We start from the raw sequence: 16,661 nt of genomic DNA on the forward strand, positions 1-16,661 counted from the left end.
AACTCTGAGCTTGTGGATAAGTCCTTTGAAGCACCACGTCTCGGCTCCGTAAGTCATCACTGGCAACACGCACTGATTGAAAACTTTTGTTTTCAGACACTGAGGTATGTTTTCAGTGAAGATGTGTCGTAATTTCCCGAATGCTGCCCATCCGAGTTGGATTCTACGAGCTACCTCTTTATCGAAGTTGGATTTACCTAATCGGATCACTTGTCCTAGGTAGGGATACTGATCGACAACTTCGATGGTGACACCTCCTACAGTTACGGGCGATGATGAAACATGTTCGTTCGACATGACCTTTGTCTTGTCCATGTTCATTTTCAGCCCAACTTGTTTAGAGGCATCATTGAGGTCTGTGAGCATTTCGCCTAACTCCCCCAGCGTTTCCGCCATAATAACTATGTCATCAGCAAATCGTAGATGAGAGATATATTCGCCATTGACGTTAATGCCCAGTCTTTTCCACTCTACAAGCTTAAAAACATCTTCCAGTGCACAGGTGAACAGTTTCGGAGAAATAACATCTCCCTGTCTCACGCCCCTTTGCAACTGGATCGGTTTTGTGCTATGTTCATGTAATCGAACTGACATTGTGGCAGCATTGTACATACATCTCAACACCTCGATATAGCGGTAGTCTATATGGCACCGCTGAAGGGATCGAAGCATCGCCCAGAGCTCAATAGAATCAAAGGCTTTCTCATAGTCCACAAACGCTAGACATAAAGGTAGATTATAGTCCTCGGTCTTCTGTATAACCTGCCGAAGCGTGTGTATATGATCTATAGTACTATAGCCTTTTCGGAACCCGGCTTGTTCGGGTGGCTGGAAGTCGTCGAGTCTTTGCTCGAGACGATTCGTAATATCTCTCGAAAACAGCTTGTACACATGGCTCAGAAGTGCAATGGGTCTATAATTCTTCAATAGGGCTTTGTTGCCTTTCTTGAAGAACAAAGTCACTACACTTCTGCTCCATACCTCCGGGCTTGTGCCTTCGAGTATGACGGAATTAAACAGCCTCCGAAGTGCTATTAAAATCGGTCTACCGCCGGCTTTCAGAAGTTCTGTCGTTATTCCATCATCTTCCGGAGCTTTGTTGTTTTTTAGCTGTTTGAGAGCTATACTAATCTCGTCTAGACTGACGTCCGGAATATCTTCGGTAGAGTGTCGGGTGAGTCGGCTGTCGTGAGCACCGCTGGTAATAGGGTTTTGTGTTGTGGTGTATAACTGTCCGTAGAATCTCTCAATTTCTCCCAGAATTTCGGGCACTGATGAAACGGTGTTGCCAGTATCGGTCTTCAGTTGGGTCAACAGAGTCTGCCGAACAGATGGATCTCTAGCAAAAACTTTGGAGCCCTTGTTTTGCTCAATTGCGTCTTGAATGCGCTTGCAATTGTAGCGTCTCATATCGCAACGTCTTGCTTTGGCGATCTGTCTGTTTAGACGTCTGTATTCGACCATATCAACTGAAGACTGCAGCCTCATTTCACTCCGTTCTCTTATGAGACTCAGAGTCCCATCTGAGAGTTTTTGAGGTCCTCGGTTGGTTCGGGACGAAAATTATTTCGATCCTACCTCTCGGACAGTTTCCACAAACCTATTATTTAAATCGTCAACTGTAACGCAATTCTCTAAACATATCAGGCGGTCGCAAAGCTCAGACTGAAAGCTTTCGGGATCCTGGATTTGAGCAGGAGTAGGACGGAGCGTGGACTTCATTAGATGGGAGCGTTCTATTTTGCAGTTTATATTCAAAGTGCCTCTTACGAGTCGGTGATCGCTGCCGGTCTTAACCCTACTGATCACTGAGACATCATTGAATATGTGCTTCTTATCCGTCAATATGAAGTCGATCTCGTCTTCCCATCGGGGCTAATCCACGTCCACTTCCTTTGTGGCTTCTTCTTGTAGAAGGAGTTCATCATATAGAGGCCCTCCTTCTCCAAGAAGTCAGCCAGCATTTGCCCACGATGGTTCCTGACTCTAAATCCATGTGACCCCAATTTCGTCTCGCCGCCTTCTTGTTTTCCGAGTTTTGCGTTAAAGTCTCCCATCACCACCGTGAAATGAGTAGTGAACTTACGCAGGGCAGACGATACGTCTTCATACGCAAGTTCGACCTCATCATCGGTGTGCTTAGATGTGGGTGCGTAAACCTGTATGACCTTCATTGAGTATCGTTTAGATATTCTCAGGATGAGGTACGCAACCCGTGTCGACACACTTCCGATTTCAACGATGTTGTTGACGAGGGACTTGTTGACGATGAACCCGACACCGCCTTGGGATAGTTGGTCGCCCTCCCGGTGGTACAGCAACCGGTCTTCCGGACTGGAGAATTTCCGTATCCTCTCCCTCTCGTCGGACTTCGGATAACCCTATAATGTCCCATTTTAACTTGCTGACAAATATAGATAGATACATAGATACATACATTAGTGGTGGGAAAAACGGCTACATTTTGATAACACGCTACAGACGCTATGTTACACATTTATAGCAGGTTATTTTATCCGCTACGTTATAACGATATTGAAGGCAAAAAAAATAATTGATGAAAAAAAAAATTGATGAAAAAAAAAATTGATGAAAAAACCAATGAACTTTCCTTCATACTTTACAGGCTTAGGACTGTCTATAATGGCACATCACTGTTTCCATAATGGCACATCACTGTTTCTCTTCATTTTTATGAATTATTGTCAAACGTTCTTTAATTGCAATAACTATTTACACAAAACAAAGTAAAGATAGGTAAATTGTCCAGTCAAAGTTCAATCACACACAATCACAAAACATTTAAAATACGAAATTGTCCTCAGAACCAAATTGTCCGTTAGAAAGTACCTACCTATTTACACTTACACAAACACTATTTATTTTCAATTTTACACTAAACCTAAATAAACACTATACTTATTTTAATACGTTACTATTTAAACTATTTATTATTATGTATATTAACAAATATTTATTTACAGCACGCAAATGCAACAAAACAAACAACGCGATCGTAATTCGTAACGTTGCGCGAGGCACAATTAGCATAGCGGCCACCCGTGGCCGTTGCCAAATCGCGACTGCGGAGCTAATTTCAGCAGATAGCGGAGCGCTATTGCGTAGTGAAGCTTGCAGCTTCGCAGCGTCTCGCTCTCTCACACGCGAGTCGCGCGACGTTGCACCGTTGAGAGAGCGAGACGCTACAAAGCAAGTGAATATCGCCTGCGCGGTTATCGCGCGCCACGTCTCGCGGCTGCGAGAAATAGCGGAGCCGCTCCGCTATTTCTAGCAGTAGCGTCGTGGCAACGGCCGCGGGCAGACGCTGTCCAATTTTGCGAGCTAAGATCGTGAGGGCGCGTCGCGTTATAATTATAGCAGCATTTGCGCGTTCATAAAGCGAATGCTATTCGTTGCGAGCAAATCACTTGCTATGTTTTTTAGCTATATGTTATATTAACCTCCACTAACATACATATTAAATATAAATATGAACACCCAAGACCCGAGTACAAATATCTGCCCAAGCCAGGAATCGAACCCGAGACCTTCGACATAGCAGTCAGCAGTAGCGGCTTGCGAGTCACCTCTGACTACCCCTTCGGGGATTACAGTCGTGAGCATATGCATATGCAGTTACATATTATTATCTTCGTAAGATCCAAACGAGAAATGAAAAGCGTAGACATGTGGGTTAGAGGACCACAATTTAGAAGTTTAGAACTTATTGAGTATCGCACGCGCATCTGAGAACGATATCAGAGGGTACAATCATAGAATAAAACAATGATGAAGTATAGTAAACATTTAATCTTGATACATAAACACTTATATCTTTTAACTTAGGTTGCTTACACAGGGAATCGGGAGCATATCCCGGATTTTTAAATGTCATGAGCGCTTTCACATAATCAGGTTACCGTACAGGTAGATACAGGGAACCTGATTCTCTATGTAAGCACACTTACACTTAGAAGTTTATAAAAGTAGACTACTGTAAAGGTTTAACAAGTTATAGATAAAGGTGGTTATAGAAATAAATGCGTAACAAAAAATATATACTTATAGAAAAGAATAGGGTATTTTTATATTTTATGCCATTTTTCCTTTTTCCAGATGGAATTTAATTCGTAAGTTTCATTTCCAAGACTAATATTTTTAAAGCCTTTACTATTTAGCACCAATGTTTATTAGTCTTCAAACCAATACAGGATGCAATTTTGTTCTAGAGTTGAAGGGGGCAATTGGAGTACAGCGGTACAAATCTCAACCCCCTCCTTTTTTTCGAAGTCGGTTTAACACACTTCGAAGCTTTGGTTTTCGTAAGCTAAAGTGACCCACTTGTGTTCTAGGTATATAGGAAAGTCGTACAGTTCCAATATAGTGCACTCGGTATAATATAAGGTGTTATAATATTATAAAAAATAATTGGTTAGCCAAACGGTGGCTCAGTAGAAGTGACGGTCTCAGGGGGCCATTCCAAACCACTATAAATAGTTCTACGACTTTTGAAAATTGGATTTTAAACAAATAGGTAAGTATACGTACCGGTATTATACAGAGTCTAGTACATGATTCAAGAGAGGAAGATCTTAATCATCCCATGTTAGCCTTAGCCCCTGTTTCACAATGTCTGGTTAGTCGCTACCTGTCGGATAAAATACATGCTGTCACTGTCTAAAAAATAATAACAGAGAGTGACAGCATGTATTTTATCCGTCAGGTAGCCACTAACCAGACATTGTGAAACAGACCCTTACTATCATGTCACTCTTTCAACACCATGTATACAGGCTGTATTTTGGATACAGATCATTAAGACAGTCATACTCAAATATTATTGAATTCGGAAACTTTTTCTCAAAAATTTATTTTCTTTGCTTCGATTGGGACACTACTCACATTACATAGGTAGGTTACTTACGGATTTTTATTTTTTGCTGATCTTTAAGTATACTTTATGATTTTTGTCTATAAGAAAATAAACCATGTCATGGAGGTATCTTCTCAAATTAATCTCCATAGGTTGACTCATCGTCCTACTGTTCGAGGTTTGAAAAAATTGCATCCTGTATACCTTCCTGTAATACTATGTATTTAAAGTCAACTCGACTTTTTCACAAAGTGACTGGTGTTAGAAATATAACTCCGAACCTCAGAATAATAACAGGAAGCAATCGTATTTACACCGCGACGACGTACTCTGTGGTCGGCAGATAAGCCATGGCGGGAAACGTCAAAAGGAGATGTGAATGTCATTGTCAAGGAAGGAGGGAGTTGATTTGAATGGAGTCGTGCTCTTGTTGTATTTTCTGATTTAATTTGTTTGTTATCGATATAAATCCTCATGTTTTCAAGTTGTATTAATGATTTATGGTAAAACGAACCTATTTCACAAATGAGTTTACTTTTTGTGTCACCTTTTCCTTCTGGTTTTAACATCAGAAGTTGGATTCTTTCCACGCGCTATTTTCCGCTTCTGCCTATGTTTTTCATACAATACAAGTTAAATCAGAAAAATACAGAAATATTGGTATTCTGCACACTTTATTTTATAAATTTTCTGTCCCCTAGGCGGTGAGTTTATGAGTTCTTGTTGTATAAAGCCGGTACGTAAGTACATTGGTGTTGTGAAAAGAAGTAACAGGTAGTTTGATATTATTCCTGTAAGTATGTTCTTGGCACTATTTATCGTGGTAAGATTTGAATTAGGAAGTGATTGCATCACGCCACTGTTGCCCGTGCTCACAGCATTATGCATTATGTTGCTACCAGTTTCAGTTATTTCAATAGTTCAGATATCAATTAACATTTATTTTGAAATTATTTTATATGAAAGCAAAGATGAATTCAACAGTTGAGCAACAATATTTGAATACACAAACTAGATGGAGTGTCAGTGCAAAAGAAATGTCAATAAAAAAAAAAATAACATCCCACTTCTACCGCTGAGCTCTTATTTTGAATAAGTTTAGTTTGTGACTTTGTTGGCTCAGAGGTGTAGTCGGTTAAAATTAAAACGGTTTGACAGTAAACAAAATGCAGAAAACTTTGCTTTTGTATGTATGTGGCACACCATCTGTATATTGTTAATCTAAGGTTGAGATGGTAAGTGACAGTGTGAAAGGATAATAATTTTGCCATCAGCTTGAGTAGTTTCTTACATGTAGCACCAACCATCACTCCATGTCATTGTATATAGATGTATTGAGATAGGTAAACCTGAAATAACGTGTTACAGTTACTCAGTACTCAGTAAGTACTTATTGCTTCTTATGTTTCCTAACCTAACCTATGAAAGCAGTTGAGATTGGTTCTGACCCTCATGCATAGGTGTGTGAGACCCTATTAAAGGAGTGGCCGAATGGTATGATAGGAATGGTTTAATTTTATTACAGGAGTGGCCGAACTGAAGTAAATGAGGTCAATAAAAAGTCTACCTTCAACTGGTACCACTTGAGGTTAAAGCTAATGCAGGATATGAATTTTGACTCATATTTGATGTTTTTTTTGTTAAGCAGACTTGACTGGATGAGTGCAGCTTTAGAATGAGAATCTCAATGAAGCCAGCTTCTACACTGGTCAGACTGGCTGAGCTGGATTGCAACCAGATGGTGCCGATGCAGTACCTCCAAGCAGTCTGCGCTGTATGCGCATTGCGGCCTGCGCTGTTTGCGCGCTGCGGTCTGCGCTGAATGCGAGCTGCTGTATGCGCGCTGCTGTCTGCGCGCTGCTGACTGCGCGCTGCTGTCTGCGCTGTCTGCGCGCTGCTGTCTGCGCGCTGCTGTCTGCGCGCTGCTGTCTGCGCGCTGCTGACTGCGCGCTGCTGTCTGCGCTGTCTGCGCGCTGCTGTCTGCGCTGTCTGCGCGCTGCTGTCTGCGCGCTGCTGTCTGCGCTGTCTGCGCGCTGCTGTCTGCGCGCTGCTGACTGCGCGCTGCTGACTGCGCGCTGCTGTCTGCGCGCTGCTGACTGCGCGCTGCTGTCTGCGCGCTGCTGTCTGCGCGCTGCAGTCTGCGCTGTATGCGCGCTGCTGTCTGCGCTGTATGCGCGCTGCTGTCTGCGCTGTATGCGCGCTGCTGTCTGCGCGCTGCTGTCTGCGCGCTGCTGTCTGCGCGCTGCTGTCTGCGCTGTATGCGCGCTGCGGTCTGGTGGTCGCGCAGGCAACCGCCTGACGCGGGTGCACAACACGCACGCTGTGTGCGCATGATGCGCGCTACCGTTGGCCATAGACGGCTGACGTGGAAGATGCATCGAGGGGCATTCACAAGTACTTCAAACCGCTCTCGACGGGATCTCACGCAGAAATGCGATGAGTGGCTTTGACTTTCATTCATAACTTTATTAATTTGTTTGAATGCTAACAAAGGTATTAACAATTATTTTTTGTTGTTAGTTTGTGTGCTAATCTAGCAGTCATAATGACATTGCTATTGTTTACAAAGGTGCTCAGTCCACTATGAGTATTGAATTTTTACCATTTATTTGTGTGCCAATTTATCTCTCTGTTCGGGTTATGCCGACTCGAGTGCCTCTGCCCAAGTTATTGGCAAGCCGACTCGTGTGCCTCTGCCAGTGCTAAATTTTTACTATTTATTTGTATGCCAATTTATCTGTTGTTCAGGGTTATGCCGACTCGTGTGCCTCTGCCCAAGTTGTTGGCAAGCCGACTCGTGTGCCTCTGCCAGTGGTGAATTTTTACTATTTATTTGTATGCCAATTTATCTGTTGTTCAGGGTTATGCCGACTCGTGTGCCTCTGCCCAAGTTGTTGGCAAGCCGACTCGTGTGCCTCTGCCAGTGGTGAATTTTTACTATTTATTTGTATGCCAATTTATCTGTTGTTCAGGGTTATGCCGACTCGTGTGCCTCTGCCCAAGTTGCTGGCAAGCCGACTCGTGTGCCTCTGCCAGTGGTGAGGTTGGCAAGCCGACTCGTGTGCCTCTGCCAGTGGTTAGGGTGGCAAGCCGACTCGTGTGCCTCTGCCAGTGGTTAGGTTAGCAAGCCGACTCGTGTGCCTCTGCTGGTGGTGATGTTGGCAAGCCGACTCGTGTGCCTCTGCTAGTGGTGATGTTGGCAAGCCGACTCGTGTGCCTCTGCCAGTGGTTAGGGTGGCAAGCCGACTCGTGTGCCTCTGCCAGTGGTTAGGTTAGCAAGCCGACTCGTGTGCCTCTGCTAGTGGTGATGTTGGCATGCCGACTCGTGTGCCTCTGCCAGTGGTTAGGGTGGCAAGCCGACTCGTGTGCCTCTGCCAGTGGTTAGGGTGGCAAGCCGACTCGTGTGCCTCTGCCAGTGGTTAGAGTGGCAAGCCGACTCGTGTGCCTCTGCCCAATTAGAACAAAATGCAAAAAAATACCCTTCTAATCACATCAATTGTTTACAGATTTTGAAGTGCTGAGTTTTGGATTGCCTAGAGCGAGGTGTTGAAGACTTTGAGAAGACGTTGCGGTCGAGGACGTCACGCCGTCAGGAAAGGCCGTGTTAGAAATATAACTCCGAACCTCAGAATAATAACAGGAAGCAATCGTATTTACACCGCGACGACGTACTCTGTGGTCGGCAGATAAGCCATGGCGGGAAACGTCAAAAGGAGATGTGAATGTCATTGTCAAGGAAGGAGGGAGTTGATTTGAATGGAGTCGTGCTCTTGTTGTATTTTCTGATTTAATTTGTTTGTTATCGATATAAATCCTCATGTTTTCAAGTTGTATTAATGATTTATGGTAAAACGAACCTATTTCACAAATGAGTTTACTTTTTGTGTCACCTTTTCCTTCTGGTTTTAACACTGGTTATTCGATGTATTACTAGGGGATAACAAAGGACCACTAGCGCCGCCAATAAAAAATACATTAAGTACTTCTGTTGAAAAGCATTTTTACCAAAAATGTTACCTATAAATTATTCCGTCATTCTAATTCCAATTCTAGACTTATAATTAATAAAAATTGCATAACAGTTTAAAATCATTTTCAAAATAAGATAAATACAATCCAAATGAGATAAATACAATCCAAATCAGATAAATACAATCCAAAATTGATAAATGTAGACCAAGATACGGCCAAAACAACGAGATCAGGCGGATCAACTCAATAAGTGAAACAAACACATTTTTAAAATCGAATAACCATTGACTTTGTTAAGTGTTTAAAAAAATATTGTACATTTTTGTCCATTCAGTGTTAATGGGTGGCATAAGGTATACATCATTATGTATTATAAAGACGATATAATGTCTGGTAAAGATATCTAATCATATACATATAAATATATTATGTAGGAAAATAGGGGCTATATGTAGATAGTTTTATAAGACCTTGTGGGAGTTAAAAAATATACATAGTTAGTAGTAATAGTAACCTAAATATAATACAGGGTGGAATGGTAAATGGGAGCAGCAAAAGTATAGGCTGAATAGGTACCTACCGGATGTATTTAACCACTATACGGAAATCTGTCGGATACATTGACATTTGACATGCCTTCTGGGAGATACCTAATTGGAAATAATTATACCACCCTGTATATGATTTGGTTACTTTTGAGTTCTTCATGATTAATTAAAAACTAAGTTGGGGTACTTACATCACTGAATAATTTGGATCTTAAAAGGAATAGCGATACAACCGGATTTCACAATATTAGACGGATCTTTTAGAAAATTGAAGGTACTTATAATTATTAACTAAAAGATAAAGAACTTAGTTATAGTTCTTTGACAGAGAGTGAAAAAAACTAAAACGTTCAATAACTTTTTTTATGAATAACAGGGTTAATCTTTGGTTGAACTTCATTTGGTTCTAAAGAATCTAAATATCCTCTTACTTGTTGGATGTCCAGTGTCTTGATTCACGAAGGTACACCGTATTCAAATGAATTCTAGCTATGGCAATTTTCGAAACTGTTTAGGTAAAAATACTATTGAAAGGTAAGACTGGTAAGGTACATAGGTTGATAGGATTGCAGAAGTATCTACTTACCTTAATAAATGAACCTCAAAATATCTATTGGATTAAATACGTATACATTTAAAAATTTCTAGTAAATATACTCCTATTCTCTAAGATAAAACATTTGAGATAATAATGAACTACATGTCTAATAGGTACAAAGTGGAATTTCATCAGTGAAGTTTAACAAGTACAGTCGTCGAAATATAATAGGCCCGTTTGGACAGCTCCAAAATGTATGGGTTGTCAGCTGGTGTCAAATCTAAACCATAAGTAACAAAAGCTCTTTTTCTTTCAGCCGTTAAAAAATAAGCCAGATTATGTGTCTTTTTATGTATTTCATCAAGTAAATCAAGAGTTAATAGCAAATTGGTGTAGCTGTCCAAACGGGCCTATTAAATTTCGATGACTGTAAACCCCCATATTGAATAACTTTCATTATGGGACAAACTAAAATGTCTAAGTAGATGCTAAGGTATTGAATTTTTTATAGAGCATGGTTGGATTTAGCAGCGAGTTTCTTTCATCCTAAATGGAACAGCTGTTTATTTCATATTATGGTTGTCTGCACTTTTTTCTAAAGTAAAAATCTAGAGATGACGATACTGTCTTTGTATTGGGTAGGTAGGTAGGTAGGTACCTATATGGGACTTATCTACAGGAAGTCCCACCAAGCCGCACCGGGCCCTTGGTGAACTAGGCCGAAACCCTTCCTTCATAGGAAGAAGATATAAATATAAATTATGTTAAAATTGTCTCTCCCATCCAAAGGTTCTTTAGTAGAGATTTTTTTAAGCAATAAGGTCGCCTTTTTGTAAGCTTACTATTGTATTTATAAGCTGAATTATTGTAATATTTTCTTATGTGGTGCAAAATAAGTGTATTCTAAGAACCGTCCCCCAGAAGTGGGCACGTGATGGGTTGTGATGATGACAAGAAGTCTACTGATCAAATTACACTCTGTATATCTTAACCTATAATCTAAAGATCTAAACTTAACCTAGCTACAATGGATGATGTTGATGATGCGATATGGATGGAGACAGAGACAGAGAGAGAGAGAGAGAGAGAGAGAGAGAGAGAGAGTGAGAGATAATGTAAAAGAGGAAGACCAAAGACGTGGCCGGATTGCGTAAAAGAAAATATGATAGAGTGAGGAGTGAATGAGGGTACTTATGATAGAGGATAGGGTGAAAAGACGTAACATGACATCACATTAAAGCTGATACTAAAATCCCTACTCCTGTAGGTTGGCTGGTAGAAAATGCTCTTAGCATTAAGCCCACATTTTGTGCATTTATTATATATTTGTGGAATAAAGAATTAAATAAATAAATAAAATAAGGAAAAAACTAGGGAGAAGAAGAAGAAGATATGACATGCGATATGGATGGTATAATAATGGTGGATGGAGGACTAAATGAATTTTGAAAAGGTAGTTGTGGCTGGGTTTTAGCTAGTAAACTTGTTTTAAGTAAGTAAGTACATCATAATTTAAGTAATTTTGATCATGGTGTGAACATAATGTTGCGACTGAAGGGTCACTCTTATAAAAAAACTAACGAACGCTACGAAATCGACATCGCTCGTAAACTTCGTTTTTCGTTAGCTGAAGTGACCCCACGTTACCGAAAACAGCTGTTGCTTGTAGATCGAACCTGAATTTAATAATCTAACGATTTAGGGATATCCTTCGATTGATAAGTGTTAGTATTTCTTATGTAGGGAGGGTCTATTGAGTGGGGAAGCGCCACCATCTTGCTAATAAATAAAAAATGTTTACTATAGAGCTTTTAGATCGACCTATTGCTCAGGAGGAGCGAAGATGAGAGGAGGGGAGATGGAGATAAGGAAGGAAGATGTCATGTTATGTGGTGATAGTAAACTACATGATTAAACAACATAGATTTTTTTTTCATAACAATTTACCTACCTACTATAACAGTTACACATTTATAATTTGGGACTATACCTATAGAAAGGCTGGCCAATTGTTTATATTCTATTGCAATTGTTTTTTAAAGTTTTAAATGAATGATTGGGTTTCCTGCTAGGTAGGTAAGTATCTAAACGATACACAGCCTGTAATGTTTTAAGTATACAAGTAGGTCAGTGCAAAAGGATGGACATGAATTTTAAATACTTTGATTTGGCCAGCCTTATTAATTCTAATATGTTAAATAATTTGGTGCAATTTTACGAATGATCGACCTGTGAGCTAGTCTGACTAGTCTTCGGAAAGGTCATTAATAAAATTATACCCTAATATAAGAAAATTTAAACAAAAATTCAAATACGCACAAGGTGAGTATAAAAATAAACGCAGTAAATTAAATAAAGGAAAGAAAAGGTAAAAAAAAAACAAAAAATATTATATTTTTTATATATTTAAATAAAAAAATAAACTTATTATAACAGTTCTTATAAATTTTAAATATACTGATGCGCCATATGCATAATGCATAGCGACCCAAAAATATAAAGAAAGGAATGTATGAATGAAATATAAAAAACTGTATGTATAAAAAGAATAGGTACATTTAGAAAGACAACACAACGACTTTTCATCAAAATGATTAAAACACAAAAAATAAATACTTAAAGGAAAACAAAGTACGTACTGTAAAACCACAGGCTTTAGTTAAAAAGTGTGAATTACAAAAGTTAAGTAAATAACTGTTTTTCCATAGTTATAATATAGCAAAATTGGGAAAGGGGTTATTAATATTATGATTTAACTGTAATCATATTGATTCAAATTATAATGAATTTATGAAAATATCGTTTCATTCTGTTGATCCCTTGATTGCAATTACAATGTTGAATTTCATCAAATATTTCCAAACCATCTTTTCAAGGGGTCGGAGAAACAAAATATGCATTTAAAGGAAAAAAATAAGTGTGTTTCTTCAAAATAAATTGCTAACTGAGTATTATAATAATTATAAATAATGGGAGGTTGCATCCATTTGGAATACTAACCGTATTATACAGAGACATGGACCGGCTCCCCTGGCATCTTGCTCATAGTGGAACCAGCCTAACTCCGCGCAAAACCAACGGTCCTGCATAATTAATAATAAAAAAAAGTCAGTCAAATTCTTATATAATATGCTGTAGCGAAGACAGCAATATTCCAACATTCCAATTGGATACAAATGCAACAAAATGTATTGAACATAAGCTTAGCGTAAACTAAATATATCACAATGATGATGACCGGTGCAACGATGTCGTACCGGTCGCAAAATAAAATCGAATATAGCTTAAATAACTCAAACCGATTTGCAATTATTTTCTTCGTCATAGCCTTCGGCTACGACCTGCTATTCACGCCTTGTCTAGTCCAGGGGCGGCCAACCGGGTGATCGCGACTATTCCTCCAGTCGATTGCAACAACCAATTTTTTCACTAAACTATGCTGTTCTAAGAACCTAAGATTTCTAGCATTATGTACATAGCTAATTGGTAGTTCGAACAGGGTTCGTCGCCCAGTCAAGTTGGCCACCCCTGGTCTAGCCAGTTTGTTTTGAGTAGAGGGCCTAGTGGGAGTTTTTCTCGCTACGAAGTGCAGTTGCTGCTGAGTACCTACCCACGACTTACGCACCTAACACATTCGCGGTGTAAAAACTTCCACTTGGGACTCTGAGGGCTCCCACACGTAAACACGATACGATGTCGCGTCGGTCCATGCTCTCGCTCTCGCACATTCAACATCTGAGAGTGGGAAGGAGAAGGAGGCATTTCTGCGACTCGACGTCGTATCGTGTTTATGTGTGTCGTAACAACCGTCAGTCATTCATAAAAAATAATATATTTTTTTCATAAATAGCTGACGGTCTTTGTCATGGTAACTAAGTGGTTTTATTTACAAACTTACCTACCTTATCTAATTCTTAATTTAAAATGAAATACTGGGCCATTCTCAAACATTCCATTACACGGAATGCCACAAAATTCTAAGAAATCTTTTGTGACATTACGTATAAGCCAATCTTCTAGTTGTAATATGATGGATTTGTCACAGAGTCGGCTTAAACAATAACGCGAGAACCTACGCTCAGACCATACACCGCTGAGCCTACTAATAACTTTGTACAAACGCAAACAAGCTAGCCGTGTCGCTGTGTGACTACATCCAACATATTTACCACCTAAAACAACACATCTTCTTCAAGTAGTACTTGAAGAGAGCCCGGCATTTCATGATTGAATCTCAGCAACCCTCAGCACCCCCGGGATAGAGTCTGAGGAAGGTTTCAGTGTCGGAGTGTAAGACTGCGAGGGCGGAGTGGGTTTGATCCTGGGTCCAGTTTCGGGGTATGACGGCGTCTGTTGTCCGGAGGAAGTTCTGGTCGGCGTCGGTGAGCATGTCGCAGCCCTGGCGTCAGGCAGCCCGCTGGAGCATCGGCGGGAGGTTCAGGGTGCGCGGGACGGGGCGCCACGAGTGCGACATCACGTCCAGGGTGCGTTCCACGGCCATCAGGCGCTTCTCCAGCAGCGGCGTTGAAAGGATCATCACCTGCCACAGAACGAACGAGGGATTGTTATGAACCTACTCGGAAAGTCCTCAAGAGTTACTAGAGACTTGACCTTTGAACCCACGCCTTCTTACTTCTCTCGCCACAGACGCAAGTATGGGAGCCTGGCGGTAACCGTGAGCTAAAGAAATCCATAAGGGATATAGATCAGGAGAGCCTGAAACTTGATGGGGTAAACAACGAGATGGAGTGGAAATTTACTCCCCCAGTAAGTCCCCATTGGGGTGGGGCGTGGGAACGATTGGTGAGGAGTGTCAAAACCTCATTAAAAGTTATTTTAAAAAAACGTGCCCCTAAAGAGGAAACTTAAGGCACGTTGATGGCTGAAGTCGAAAACATGGTGAATGGCCGCCCATTGACGCACGTTTCAGTGGAACCGGGGAGCACGGAGGGCCTTACTCCTAACCATTTTCTTCTCGGAAGTTCATCAAACCTCCCGGTAATCGGAGCGTTCGAGGAATTTGACCTCAATTTGAGAAAACAGTGGAGGAAGGCGCAGCTTCTTGCTGACATGTACTGGCGGCGCTGGGTGAGAGAGGTGCTGCCGGAGCTCATTCCGAGGAGGAAATGGAATGAGGAGCAGGCGCGTCAACTACAGGTAGGTGACTTAGTATATCTTATTGAGCCTGATGCCCCGCGGAACGTTTGGCGGAAAGGCTTAGTGGAGACAGTCCTGCCAGGTAATGATGGCAGGGTCCGGCTCGTCGAGGTCAGGACTCAGTCCGGTCGCTGGAAGCGACCAGTCACGCGCGTCGCTAGAATACCTATTGGTAAAGAGTGCTGAGTCAGCACTAGGGGGGAGAATGTTGACGACGCGTTCCATAGTTAGGTATTTAATTGTTTTATTTATGATTGTAACCACTATTGCGATATGTATCCATAACTTGTATTAAATATTAGTAAACGATCTTCAAAAATGTTTTGCATGTGAATGTAGTTGCGTATGTGACGTCACTACCACCGCATCGGCGGCGCAAGCGCGGCCACCTTCAGTCTTTTCAAGTCTTTGTCTAGCCGTTATCACGAGCGCTTTAATTGACCGGTTAAATTTGTATTTTCGTGTGCCTGTTTTCAATATAAACCCGTAAAGTGTTTTTCCGGCCTTTTTACTTCCTACACCACACTCCCGTTAGTTACAAAGTGGTATCTTCACGGTCAAGAATCAAGTCTGAAGTTAATTCCAGCTGGTACTTAAATTATATTCCCAAAAAAGTCAAATAAACTTCCATTTTGAAAAGGGTAGGAACTTTTGGTCTGTGATGAAAAAACTCTAATATTTTGCCAGAGCCTACTTTTTTATTTTACAGTGAAGGGGACCCACTTTTAAATCGCTCGCTAACGGCAGTATAGCCAGGATCCACCACAGCCAAGCGGGTCCGTCGGGGCCCTGCGTGGCCGGGTCCTCCTCCGGCGGCATGGCTCCGAACGTGGCCTCTATCTCGAGCTGCGCGCCGCGGTCCATGTGGCGCAGCCAACGAGCAGCCTTGTCGCGGAGCTGGCGGCTGAACGCGCGGTACAGCGTCGGGCTGGGGCGCACGTCGATGATGCGTTCCACGCGAGCCACGTCGTACCTGCGGGATTTGTGGACAGTTATACCGTGGCCAATGTAGTGGTTGATAAGCAAGAGGGCCAAGAGAAAGGGAAGTGGCCAGAGCTCAACTTGCTACCATCGACAGAGATGGATGGAAACCCAGACTCCTCGGAGGAGTAGCGGGAATGAAGAAGAAGAATCAGTCAGGGCACAGTATCACACATACTTTAAACACTTCTTTACGAACCGCTTTTACACTACAGTCTTTTATAAATCTGACAGCTGTTTGACAGGCGAGCGAAGCTGCTTATGAATAGGTACTTGCGAATGTGTGGTTGTGGTACGGTAGCTGAAAACACAGTAATAATAACTGGAGTACAACTCACCCGTCCTTGATCCCGCGCTCCAGGATGCGGAAGCGGCTCAGGCCGATGGTGCTGAGGATGGAGCGCCCGTCGCTCAGCCGCACGCAGTCCCTGATCTCCAGGATCTAAACGCAACAACAAACCCACTTGTAGTTTACTGCGATGATGTAGGGGGTGGCTAAAGGGGTATAGTCAAAGAAAGGGGCGCTTAAGATCGTCATTCTCAAAAACGAATATCTTGGTTTGGTTCTAATAGTAAAAAAGTCACTTTAATT

At 41.5% G+C, this 16,661-nt stretch overlaps 1 protein-coding gene across 5 annotated transcripts in view; it reads right to left on the reverse strand.

The window, feature by feature from the left end:
* Nucleotides 1-12,318: 12,318 nt before the first annotated feature.
* Nucleotides 12,319-16,661, reverse strand: part of LOC105387093 (LON peptidase N-terminal domain and RING finger protein 1) — a 71,010-nt gene continuing 66,667 nt past the window's right edge. For all 5 annotated transcript variants that reach the window (XM_048632965.1, XM_048632964.1, XM_048632963.1 and 2 more), the window contains 3 exons: nt 16,408-16,511; nt 15,812-16,061; nt 12,319-14,471 (listed from right to left, as the gene is read on the reverse strand). In XM_048632965.1, coding sequence (XP_048488922.1) covers nt 14,337-14,471; nt 15,812-16,061; nt 16,408-16,511 — 489 coding nt within the window. In that variant the 3' untranslated portion in view covers nt 12,319-14,336. The remainder of the gene's footprint in view (nt 14,472-15,811; nt 16,062-16,407; nt 16,512-16,661) is intronic.

This window comes from Plutella xylostella, chromosome Z (genome assembly GCF_932276165.1).
Source record: "Plutella xylostella chromosome Z, ilPluXylo3.1, whole genome shotgun sequence".
In the NCBI taxonomy this organism is placed as follows: Eukaryota; Metazoa; Arthropoda; class Insecta; order Lepidoptera; family Plutellidae; genus Plutella; species Plutella xylostella.